The sequence below is a fragment of the Lutra lutra genome, chromosome 11, assembly GCF_902655055.1.
Source record: "Lutra lutra chromosome 11, mLutLut1.2, whole genome shotgun sequence".
NCBI lineage: Eukaryota > Metazoa > Chordata > Mammalia > Carnivora > Mustelidae > Lutra > Lutra lutra.
In genome coordinates, this window is record NC_062288.1 from 94,229,002 (window position 1) to 94,242,059 (window position 13,058).

Sequence of the window (13,058 nt, forward strand, 5' to 3'; positions counted from 1 at the left end):
TAATTAACAATAATGATAATAATAATGATAAATCCATTGCCCCTTCCACCAAGCAAGTGAGTATCTAGCAGGGAGGCAAGACCACTGCTCACGAGGCCAAGTGAGTCCTTTTTCCTGGCTCTTGAGAACATTCTGGGAGTCCTAGATGCCTGCGTGTGGGGCTGTGGTGGCAGCAGGGGGTGTGTGGGGGTGGCCCCGGAGACACTGACCCGGACAAGGAGTAGGGAGGCCACACAAGGAGAGATCTGTGTGGAGCGGTTCAGAGGACACTAGAAGGAGCCAGTTTCAGATGTGGTGTACTTCTTTTTTTCTCCTTTTTTTTTTTTTTGAAGCTAATTTCTATGCTTCTAGTTTTTAAACATACGGTTAAGCCCCAAAGACAATGACATAAAATTAATTTGATGAGTTTCAAGCAAAGGAAAAGACCAAACAGAGGGAAAACAGGAGTATTATTAGGAAGAGTGAGATTAAAAAAAAAAATTTTTTTTTTTTTACCCTAATGTTTCTTACAAGAACCTGTCATGAGAAAGTACGGTCCACAGAGGTCACAGGGAAAACGCGAATGCATTCAAATGAACACACACAAACAGTTCCCTGGTCCCAGGCGTCCTGCAGTTTGCAAAGTCTTAATCTGCTAACGGAATGCCCTTTATCACAGCAGGTCCTCTGCACTTGGGTTGTTGTAGGAGAGAAAACAAGAAACAAACTAAAACTTTTAGGGGAACCAGCATGTTCTAGGTTGTTCCTAGGAGACAGTGGGGCCCACTCTCTGAAGCGTCACAGGGACCATCTCTACTTCGAGGGTCTCAATGACCCACACTCCTCCCCCAGCTGCCCCTAGGTTCCCCAGCCTGTCCCCTGCTCAGCAGCACTTAACAGTCTCAAGGGAGGAATCTAGCGTCCCCTCTCCCACTGACCTCGGCTTCAAATCTGAGTTTGACAAAGAGTAAAAAGTAAACACATCCTTTTGCATTTATTTTGTTTTAAAGGAGAAAAGGAATGAGTGACAGCAGGTATGTGGAAAGCCCAGCCGAAGAATGTGGGCAGAGAGGTGGCTCCCCCTTGCAAAACACCAATCAGAATATTGCCAGGGGCCCAGATATAGCAGCTGTACCTTCAGGGCCGCCTAAATCCCAGTGTCTTTTACTGCCTGGTGACTGGAAGTCAGTGGATCAATAGAAATTAAACATTCAGATCAAGACAAAATCAACGAATCAGGTATCTGTTCTCTCTGCCTCTTCCAGGATGTCAAAGAGAAGGCCTCTTTGGAGACAAGCGTTGATACAACAAGGCATGAGGTCTTCACATCTGGCCCAGGCTACAGACTCACCCCCTTCCCACTCAATCCAGAAATCCTTTCACATTCTCTCGCGTTCACATGGAAACCAGTAAGTAACGTGGAGGGAAACGTTCTGTTGGGCTACACAATGGTATGGGTAGAAAACACCTGCCTTGGAGGGGCATGGCCTCCAACTAAAGAGGCGATTGCTGGGGTCTGAAGATGTCAGTTAGAAACAGAAATTTTCTTTAAAAAGTACCAGTTCAAATGTAAACTATAAAACACTTTAACTATAAAACGTAGCCAGAAATATGCTTAAGTATCCACAGTCAATTACTTAGTTTACGCATTTAAAATGTGGCTCTCTTGATATCTTAGAAGGCTAACAGCATTTTACAGTAGCTAAAAACATATATACTTAACATGTGCATTTGAATATCACATTTCATTACAACACACAAAGAATAATCTCTTCCTTGGTTTAATTTTTGATGTAAAGATCAGCTATTTTCAGAATTCACTTAAGCAACAATGACCAGGGTGTGCATTAATCATTATTTTCAGCCCACACAGAGTTCATAGTCTTTTAAATCCCAAGATCAAGCTGGCTACATGATTTCAAAAAAGGCTAAAACCAGGATGAATGCCCACATTTGAGGTAATTATTGCCATTAGGTCACAGTTTGTGTAAGATAATGTATCTAAAACCTTCTTTAAAAAAAATCTTTAGGTATTCTGTCAGAATTCCAGAATACCTATTGAAACCAACCAGGATCTCAAATTCTGATTAGCTGGGTTTGCTTCCAATGGAGTCAAAGTTCTAGAAGGCTCTAGAACTTGTGTAAACTACCTAAGAATTGAGGCAAACAAGCCTGGAGCCAGTCAATAGAGAAGTTTTTGTTTTTTTTTTTGTTTTTTTTTTTTTTTTGTTTTTTTAAATAAAAAAGAAACAAAAACCCACCCAACACAACTGAGGAGATGTTTCATAACACATGGTAATAGTTTTCTAAAAAATTAAAAATCTCATCATAAAGCATTTCTAAATTCTTGTCACTTTCAACCAAATTAAAAATGCTTCTGCATTACTATTAATCTCATACTGTGGCAAGAGACTCTCCTTCTTTATACCCTAAAAGCTGGCTGATTTTTCTGTTTACATGACTGTTCTCTCCATTTCTTTGAGAAGAGTATCTCCAAAGAAACCCTTATCTGGTTCCTCTAAGAGTCATCTTGGTTTTTCTCCTTCTCTCTCTCTCTCTCTTTTTTTTTTAACACAAAGAAAAAAGTTCCTGGACACCAGACCCACACACGGTATTTACAAATTTGGTGTGAATCCCGCATCTGGTTCTACCCAGAGCTGAAGAGTGGATCGATTATAGAGACCAGAGTTGTCATGATATTTATCAGTGCAGTAAAAAATAGCATTTTAAAAAAAATATATACCTTTAGTATTGCCTTTCTAGAATTAACTATAAGCAAGAAAAAATTTATTATTTTTTTTTAAAAGAAGAAAAGAACACTTTTTTTCTTCACTCCTAAGTTTGTTGTAGCAGCACTACTAAAGCTAGTTGGTACACTGGAAAGGAATCGGAAATGAATTCTACTATGAATCAAAAGAAACTCCCCTAAGATTTTCTCTAAAAGTAAAACGGATTCTGCCCCTTCTGCTTACATCCAATCCAGGGCTTCCTCTCATTCAGACCTTCTGCTGGGTTGCACGCATGGGGCAGGGATGGGGAGGGGTGACATTCCTTCAAGGCTTTTCTTTGCACACACACTACACACACACACACACACACACACACACACACACACACACACAGGAGGTGGCCGAGGAGGCTGGTGGCTGCGAGCTCAGTTCTGGAGCTGGGCAGACCCAGGTTCAAGGCCCGCTCCCTCACCAGCCATGTGACCCTGGGCATGTCACCAGCTCTCCAAGCCACATGCCTCACCTGGAAAGGGACAAATGGGACCCCTTTCATACCGTTATTATGGAGACTAAACAAAACAAGATAACCAGTGAGCAGTTTTGAGCACAGTGTTTGGCACACGGTAAACAGAAGTATCATTAGATGGTCTGTCAAAAGGCATGAAGCCACTCATTGTTAATTAAAAAAGCGGAACAAAATGGTATCTCAGTGAAGTCCTGATTAACACAAATTTCACTAGAAACTTGGGAGATTTTGGACCACCGTCATATTTCCTTTCCTTTAACAAGCGTGCTTTCTCAGAGCGTTGCTTCCTATGGGTAAAGAGGGCATCCACGAGGGGCCCATGAGATAAGCTCATCCGGGGCTTGGCCTGGGGCCCTGCAACCGGAAGCATTCAGCAAATGCTGCCTCCAACTTCCTGGAGGGACACTGCATGTTTTAGCAAACGGGTGACAGCCAACACGCGGCTCCAATGCAGCCGTCTAGGGTAGGGGCCCTCAGAGACCTGTAGGGAATGAGGAAGATCTCTGACAAAGCATCCTCTGCAGGAGGATCACTTCTCTGTAAACGCTCAACACATATCACAGGGGCGACTGGCTTGGAGCTGGCTCTCCTGAACTTCTGGAAGCTGCGAGAGAGATGTGAGGGACCGCTACTGGCTTGGGCCATCCTGGGGTGCAAGGGTGCCAAAAGCCTTTGGAAGGTTTCTATTGCGTGTAAGGGTCGTTTCGCCATCTTCCATTCTCTAGCAGCCCAACTGGGATTTGACAGACTCTAGTCTGTGGAGATTAGGAGGGAGAGTCCTAAGGCATCAAAGTGGGAAAGCACTGACACGCCCAGTGCAGCCCCGCGTGCACCCGACCCCCCGAGCTTCGGTCAGTCTCTGGGACAACGCGCCATCCGTCAAGCCCACGTGTTCTCCCGGTGCCTCCAGCTTCCCCAAGCAGCAGCATTTAGGGTTACTGATCTCCTCTCCTCTTAAAAGATGAATGCAGTTTGAAATCAATGCAATAATAATAATAAATAAATACAAGTCAGGAGAGAGGACAAAGAGAGACACATGGAATCGCATCGCTGACGATGTCATTATTGCCCGGAAAGAGGAATGCCATTTTGTCCCTATCTGGAGGTGTCTTTGAGAAGGGTTCTTTGGCTAAAGAAAGGAACAGTTACACCTTCCTTTCCAATTTGTTAAGGACAGCTCTGGCCTGTTCAGTTTTGAGGCTTCCCCATCTGAAGTCGGTGAGACACAGCGGAGCCAGAACAGCGTGCAAAGTGCTTCCGGGGCCGGAATGCTTCCTGGCAAAATGGCTCACGCTGGCATCGTGAAGTCCCAGGCCAGGCCTGCGGAAAGGGTCCTCACCTCCCTGCTGAATTCCCTCTGCTACCTGAGAGCACCTCGTTATCTTCTTTCTATGATCTGTCCTAGCAGCTCCTGGGCAGGCCAGCGGGGGCCCCACTCCCCGACCCCTGGTCCCAGCACCCGAGAGGGCCTGGGATGAAAGCTGGGGTCAGCTCAAGGACACACCTCGTTTCACCGACCACAGCCCGTCAGCAGTAACTCCTTAAGCCTCCTCATCTCCTTCCTCCAGTTTCCAAGAAAGTCTGCCCCACTCACACACACACACACTCACACAACCCAAATCCTCCACCATAAGCTTGTTCAAAAATGAGTGTTTGCCCTTCCAGAGATCTGGTCGAGGGAAAGCAGCCCGTTGGCAGCTGTGCTGATCTCCCCTTCCCTTCCTTACATCCAACAGTCTGGTGTTCGGGCGGGTCGACTCTTCCAGGGTGAAGAGTGCAAGGCCAGCCCGCAAGCCCCTCACCGCCAGTAAGGCCAGAACGCAGCTCCGGTCCAGGAGACAGCCGTTGGTTCGCCTCAACCCTTCCTCGCCCTCTGAACGCGATCAACCACATGCACCACTTCACAGTTTTAACTGGCATCAAGCCTCAGACTCTCCCACCGGTCGGCCTGCTCACCTTCCCTTGGAAACAGCCAGAACGCCATGAACGAGGCACTAAGTGCAGAAACACGGGTGTGCACGCCCAGATGCATCAGCGAGAACCCCCGGGGCAGAAGCACATCCCCCCGACTTCCTGAGGCTACGGACAGCTACATGGTTCTCCTTGACCTGTCCTTCTCAACCTTCCCCTCTTCCGCTTTGCTATGCTTCTTCAACTAGAGGTGGTTGAAGAACAGGTGATGTTCTAGGTCATTTATGGTCTCAACAAGGATGAGGTTGGCATCCCTCTACTTTAGAGAACTTGGTCCTAGGGATGGGCAGGCTTTGATTCATCCGATTTGCTGGGGTGACTCAGAGCCTGGAGGAAGGGACGGGAGATCTGGGCAAGTGCTACGGAGTGCACGAGGGGCCTGGCCTCACACACGGGGGGTCTTCTGATTCTGCAGCTCTGTGCTGGGGACCTGAAGAGGAGGGTGGTGGGGGACAAGGGGAGGATGCACTCCTGTTTGCCGGTCAGCACCAGGGCTGGGCACGGCCTGACATCACCCTCGGTAAGCCTCAGTAAAACCAGCAGTTCAACCTAAGGCCTGTACTTCTGGGTTTGGTGGGCAGTGTGTGGGCATCTCAAGCCAATTTTAAAAAGCCCATCACACACTAGGCATAGTGCACCAAAGGGATGGCTTTGAGGTCCTGCTGTGCTCCTCTGCTGGCCGACACTTTCAGGAGGCCCTGCCTGCCAGTGTTGGAGGAGCTGCTTGACTTCGTCAGTGCTCCTTTGGCCTCTTACCATCCCTCCACCTTTTTTTGGCTCCTAGTTTTGTCCCTAGAATTGCACGCTGAGAAGAGGTACTGGGGGGCGGGAGGGGTAAGGGAGAAGAGATTGGAGAAGTGGGCAGTATGGCTGGCGAGTGGGAGGAGGGGACTGAGGCTGAAGTTGCCCAGGGGAAGGTACCACCTGCCTTGCACCCTTACATCCGCTCATTCTAGCCAGTGGCTTCTAGGACAGACAACCGTCTCTGCACTGAGGGAGATAGAGCCACACTTCCGGGGCACTGATGGGAAAAGGACATCTGGGCAGAAGGGCTTGTCTTTTGCATGACAGGTCAGTATCAGATGTGAAGCAGGCCAAGAATCTAGTTAGCAGATTCTAGAAGCACACGAGAGCACAGGGAATGTGGGAAAGAGCCACAGCTGAGGGTGGGGCCTGGAGGTACCACCTCACAACTCTTCCCAGGCCACTGTGACTCTGGGAGAGTATGACGTCAATGGTGATTGTGTTGTTAAGAGTCCAGTCCAGCCTGCGCACAGAAAAGGTCTTGATTCCTCTTCAAACTTTTGTTTTGTGGTGGGTCTTTCTTGACAGCTCTTTGTGGACTAGAGACGACAGAAACAATTTTCCTAATTCCTGGGTCTTTCCTTTTTGTCTTTTGTTTTGTTTTTTGTCTTGTTTAACAAAACTGGACACTGCGTGTCCTTCCTGTCTACTCATACACTCACAGATATAATAAGTTTAAATATTAAAGAGAAAACACGAAGATACTGGGAATAAATGTGCATTTAAAACCCTAGCTAAAATATCAACATGATGATCTTGATAAAAATTACAATGGAAATAATCAGAACAATTAGTACAATAATATTATCTTTAGGAGCAGCAAGGAACATTCATTCCTGATCTGGAAGAAAACAAAGAAAATCTCAGGTGAAAGAATGAGACTTCCAACTTAAGTAGACAAAGAAATTTTCTTTAAAATGGAAGGCTACGTTGTCTTTTCCCAGAGGAGATCAGATCTAGGAAGGGCTGGGAGTCAGCTGTATGAGGGGACGCAGGTGCTACCCAGCAAGGCCGCTGCGGTCTCACGTGCAGCCAAGACTTCTGTCGCTGGTCAGGAGGACACGGGACGGGGCTCGGCTGCCATCCGGATGCTGTCAAGTCAGGACAGGTGGGTCTTCCAGGCTGGCATGGCTCTGAGAGGGCTCTGGCTCATATGTCCTCTGACGACTTTTCTCCCCCACTGTCTCCAGACTGGTCTTAGGGAGATGGCCCTTCCCCATGTCCCGGGAAAGGAGTATCCATCAATCGGTCAGTTGGTGGGTCCCCGAGGAGAGTGTCTTGCCCTGGGGCGAACCTCTCGCAGGCTCACTGGCCAGGGACTGGGGGCTGCCTGAGTGTGTGCCTCCGGGGGGGTCATGGTGTCTTTCCTTCCAGCCTCAGGCCGGCACTAAGCTGGCTCCAGTTCGGGGACCTATTTCTTTGTAAGATGAGCAGAATTCATGGTTGGGGAGGAGGAATTTCCAAAGTTATTTCACAGCTAACAGCTATTTCACAGCTAACAGCTAAGGTAATGGCCTGGCTTTGTTACTGAATTAAGGGGATCACAATAAAACCATTGTTCACAGTAGATGGTGGCGGGAAATTGCAGGGGGCAGGGAGCAGGAGGACAAACTGCCCCAGCTGGGAACCATCTCTTTGCCCCTTGGAGACTTGGCTTTGGGATCAGTTAGGACTCAGCATCAAGAATCAAACAATTAGGGCCACCCTTCTAAGCCCCATCTAAGATGAGAGTCTCCCAACATTCATGTACGCAGAGTAGTTTTGCTATGAATGGAGATATCCCACCCCCCCACCCCCCTAGCAGTGTTCAAAGCCTGAGAAAACTTCCAGAATGTATCAATGGTACAAAGAGGGCAAAGGGCAAATTTCTTTGGAAACTTAAGCGCCTGTGGGAGTGTTCCAAAGTGCAGTGTAAGACCCACTCGTCACCCTCATAAACGTCCCTCTGACCTTCTGCCCACCAGACCCCTCTAAGACCAAAAACGAAGTCGAGTCTTGGGCAGGCCCGGTAGCGAGAGGAAAGATGCAGCAGCAAACAAAGGTTGATGGTTGTCCACGAGGGAAGGATCCAGCAGAACTGGGAGAGCAATACGCAGTCGGCGCAATGAGAGAGACGGATAGGGGCGTGCAAGAGTGTGGGGTGGGTGTGAGGGCCTGGGGTGGGGTCCACCTCGCAGACAGGAAGGCTGTGCCAAGCCCGGAGGTGGCAGGTGGCCTCCTCTCCCCTGGGCTCCTGTATCAGGAAGGAGGCAGCCACCTGGCAAGGGCAACATTCCGGCAACGCGGATGGGACCTCTGCCCCCGCAAAGGGTAGGAGCCGGCCCCCCAAGCAAAACTGGAGGCAGAGTCGGGGGAGGTGCAGGGTGGGGAATCTCTCGTGCTCTCGGTCTCCAAAGTCAAGTCAGGGTTGGTCCACCCGCCCACATCTCTCTTAAGCTCCCGGGGCACCTGCCCACCCTGCCCCCTGCTCCTGCCAACTCCCTGATACCCCTCTGCTAGCAGACAGCTCAAAAAAGACAACAGGTATCAAAATTAAATTAAATTAAAATAAAAAGAAAAGAAAACAAGGAAAGACCAGAGTAAAATGCTGCAACAGCACGAGAGAAGAGCTGAGATGACGGGACTCGCCTCAGTGCGCGTCTAGGAGTACCGCGGAATCCCCCTCACACCGCGTCTGTGGGTCGGTAAGGCACTAGGAGGGACCGGTGTCAAACCCAGGATGCGAGAGCCGTGATGGCGGCGCCGAGGGACACACGGGGAGGGCGGCATCCGCGCTCACACCCGCACACACTCGCCCACGCTCGCACACCTGGACCACCACACTGCTTACATGCCTATGTTCTATCACTTTTTTTTTTTTTTTTTGTGCAATTACGTTGAGGAATAGTCTATTGGTATCACTGGAGTTGAACACAAAGTAGAAAACGGGGGTGCTGACTGCTACATTCTACCAGGGTGTCGGCGACGACCGCTAGTCCTATGCTACGTGACTAGGGATTGGTTCAAAGAGAAAATAAACCTTCAGGAAAGGAAAAAAAAGAAAACCCCTCAAGTTTGCAACACACAATATTAATGACACTGGAGGAGTAACATTGCTTAGGGATTTATCCAGAGTGCTCCGGAAGAGAAAACGCGCCCTCTTTGCGGTGGGGAGGCGTCCTTCAGCCTGGCCACCCCTGCCCCAACCAGTCCTGACACACGAACCACAATGGGCTTGGCCGACCCCACGCCACCACTTCCCCCAATATCAGCCTCCTCAGGCCACGGCCCGACCTTCTAGAGGGCTGCTGACCCTTCAGAGTTCTGGAAAAATCCCTAATTCTTATGTTCCATCATTAAAAATCTATTGGATTTCCGTATCAGGTGTCCCCGACAGCAAATTCTTAAATGTCACTTGCCGCCATATGAAAATAATCTTTGAGAAGTTCATAGATAAAGTTCTTTCAAAAACTGGGGCCCCCCCACTTCCAGAATCTTCCATTGCTCTCTTCTTCTCCTTTCCAGCTTGGTGCAGAATGGGTTCGTGAGCTGTGTTCTTTGTTACTGATGCTTTCTTTTTTTTCTTTTTCTTTTTTTAAAATAAAAAGCATAGAATTCCCCCTCCTCAATCCCTTCTTTTTTAAAATGTTCTCTTCTCTGCTCTAAGTCCCCCTACCTCCTAGTTCAAGTTTCATTTGTATCCGTCCCTGCCCCCTGCCCCCCCTGCCCCCGTTGCATTGTTTGTGTGCCGCATCTTCAGTATAAAAAGCCCAGCTCCCACCTTGCCCCTCCGCCCTCCTCCCCTCTGGCCATCCTCCCTCCCCTCCCCTCCCCTTCCAGTGTTTATATGTAAGGGTACTGGTTGACCTTGGCGGGGCTCAGTGGGTATCCAGTGTAGACGGTGGAGGCTGGAGAGGCGCTGATGTAGGTCTGGTGGGCAAACTGGGCTGGATACTGACTCGGGTGGATGGTGGGCGAGGGCAGGACCCGGGGGCCCATGCTCACGGGGACCTGGTGGACGATGCTGGCCGGGTAGGCAGTGTGCTGCACGGTGTGGCGTGCTGAGCCTTGGGAGGCCACCAGGTGGGCCACGGTGCCGGTGGAGCCCAAGGCCGCGGGTGCCGTGTAGGTGTAGAGGTGGGGCTGGGTGGGGAGGTGGGCTGCTGCGGCTGCGGCGGCCAGGTGGGGGTGCACAGTGCCATGGCTGGGGCTGTTGTGCGGGAAGGAGTACGGGGCCTGAGCCATCGTGGGAGTGATGTAGGCCTGCTGCCGGCGGTGGCTCCCGGCGCGCTCTGCGGTGATGTGCTGCTGAGCCTGGAGAAGGAGAAGCACCAGGAGAGGGCTGCATTGGGGGCCAGACACGCGGGAGGAGAGAGAGGGGAGGAAGAGGACAGGAAGGGGAGGAGGGAGAAGTGGGAGGGAGGATGGAGAGGAGTAAAAGAGAGAGAAGGGAAGAGGGGAGTGGGGAGGAAGAGGAAGAGGAGGGAGGGAGGAGGGAGAAGTAGAGAGGGGGGAGGGAGAGAGAGAGAAGTGAGAAGGGGTAAGAGAGGAAGGGGAGGAAGGGGAGGTGGAAGGTGGCAGGGGAGGACAGGGGAGTGGGGAGGAGGGGTAGGAGAGGAGGGGAGGAGGCCAGAAGCCATAGGAGTGAGGGAAGATGCCTCTCTTGTACGCTGGGAAAGCAACATCAGCCTGGCCTAAGAAAGGAACGCTTTCCCGAGTCCCCCGAGTCCCCCAAGTCCCCAAAGTCCCTGGCTGGATGACACACAGACCAAGCCTGCTTGAGGAGATAACAGGAGACAGGATGTCTCCTAAGGGCCTACTATGGCCGGGAAGAATCAGAGGAACCCTTCTTTGAGCCACAGCTGCTTTCTCCCTCACCGGGAAATCTTGTTCTCTGAAATCCCAGGCTCTTGGGAACTCTGCTGTGGGAAGAGCCTCTCTTCCAGAGACCCGGAGTCCTGACGACACAGACACGCGCCCTCAGTTTAGCAAGTGCACCCCTTTGGACGAGGGGTTTGGGAACACAAAATCCCCATTGACTTCACTTCCGTGGCTCCTGAGGAACAGGCCCCCGAGGCCACTCTGCGGGTCAGACGTGACGCAGACCCTGCACGCACAGGCCGCTGTGCCGCGGAGACTCTGCTCACGTGTAATTCCCCCTCAACGCCACCCAATGTCTCCGAGTCCTCTCTGCCCTCGGCTTGGGGTTCCCCACGTGTGGCCTGGTCTCCCTCACGGCAATGGGCCAGTCAGCCCGCCGTTGTCAGCCTGCAGATCCTCCTCAGGCATCCTGGTCTGCCAGGGCCAGGACGCGATGTGTTAGCCTCTGCCTGGCTGGGAGGGCGAGCTGGGGGCCATCCTGCTGTAAGGCTCTGACACCATGCCACTGAGTCCTCTGTGACACGAGACAACTTACTGTACTCGGGGCTGGCTCTCTGGGACCCAGGGAGACGTACTTCCCCCAGCGTAACCCATGGTGGCAAGAAGGCAGAGGTCCCTGGGGACCCATCCGGCCACCAGGGGAATGCGGCCCTCTGAGCCACAGCCATGGCCACCTGCTGGGCAGCTGAGGTGGGAGGGGACTGCGGTGATCCCAGATGACTTGCAGGCCTGCAGGCCAGGGCCGGACGGCACTCACCTGGCTGAGATTGAGAGGCTGTTGCTGCTGGAAATGCGGGCCTGGCCGCGGCTGCCGGTAGGCAATGGCTCCGGACGAGCTCCCTGAAGAGTGACCGCTGGTGGAGGTCACGTTGCTGGAGGACTTGGACTTGTAGGACGAGTGCTGACTGGTGGTGACTGTGTGGGGAAGAACCATGCGTCACAGACTGGTCACAGGCCCTCCACTGCCCAGAAGACCCTGCCCTCTAGGAAAGCACGGCTGCTCTGCCAGGAAGGAGCGCGTTCCCGGGACCAGCCCTCAACATCAGCCTCATCTCCCTGAGACCCGGTGAAGAGTCTGCCAGGACGCTGGACTGGCCACTGGGCTTTGGAGGAAGTCCCAGCTTGTTGGACTTGGGATTCCCTGTCTGGGGACACCAAAGAGCACAAGGAGGGTCTAACGGAGGAGAGGAGGAGAGGTCTCTGTAGCTCTTCGTGCCCCATCCAGGGCTGTCTGCTGAGATCCGGAGACGCGGTGATCGGCAGGGTACAGGAAATGGAGCCTCAGGAAAAAAGCCGCCCTTGGTGGCTAGGGGACAACAGGCGAGGCCGGGCCAGAGGATGCGAAGTATGAATGAGGCACACGTCACAACGAGCAGGCCCTTGACGGAACCGGGTTGGAGCAACTCTATTACAAGTCCCAGGGTGAGGAGATCAAGTCAGAGAGCAGACAGCTGGGGCCAGCAAGAGAGAACACTGACTGACTGCCGAGGGAGAGAAACGTGAAGACTGAAGGTCTGGGAAACTGGCACTTGGGGATGGTGGACTGGGGTACACAGTGAAGTCCACGGGGAGCCTCCCGGCCCCACAGGCAGCAGCCCCCCTCCAGGAAAGGGAGAGCTGCCTCACTGGGGAGGGAGCCGGGGGTCCTCACAGAGACTCCCAATCTGACCGTGCATTGGCACGGTCCTCCCATGCCAATGGGGGTCCTCCCACCCACCATATCAGAACACCAGGGGAGGGGTGTGCCTGGGCATCTCTATTAGCAACAAGCACCGCAGGAGAGGAGCCTGGCCTGCTAGGCCCCGGAGTATGGAGGTGTACAAAAGCCAAACCCAGTCAGACTCTCCAAGGCCCTCCGAGAGCTGGAGGGTGGAGGGGTTTGGGGAACCCTGCCAGGTGAGGGATGGAGAAGAAGTCCTTGCTGCTCTGTAGCAGGTCACAAACTGTTTCTGCCGTCTGGGCCCCAGCTGGGGATGCTGTCTCTCTGCTCCTACTTCAACTCTCTGGACATTCTGGGGTAATGAGCCTGAGCTCAAGGTATCCACAGCCTGAGACTGTAAGAGGTTAGGAGTTTTAGATGAAATGGTGAGACAGAGCCCAGCACGCACCTGCTACCACCACTGCGGGGACAGGGAATGGGGCCTGGGTCAGAGCACGAATAAGGACCCCCTGGCTCAGAGGGGGTCCTA

General features: G+C 51.9%; 1 protein-coding gene across 8 annotated transcripts in view; it reads right to left on the reverse strand.

Annotated features, from left to right (window-relative positions):
- Positions 1-299: 299 nt before the first annotated feature.
- Positions 300-13,058, reverse strand: part of HIPK2 (homeodomain interacting protein kinase 2) — a 180,601-nt gene continuing 167,842 nt past the window's right edge. For 4 of the 8 annotated variants that reach the window (XM_047695196.1, XM_047695193.1, XM_047695195.1 and 1 more), the window contains exons 14-15: positions 11,627-11,784; positions 300-10,330 (exon numbers count right to left, since the gene is read on the reverse strand). In XM_047695196.1, coding sequence (XP_047551152.1) covers positions 9,680-10,330; positions 11,627-11,784 — 809 coding nt within the window. In that variant the 3' untranslated portion in view covers positions 300-9,679. The remainder of the gene's footprint in view (positions 10,331-11,626; positions 11,785-13,058) is intronic. The other 4 variants (XM_047695200.1, XM_047695199.1, XM_047695198.1 and 1 more) reach the window with 2 other exon arrangements.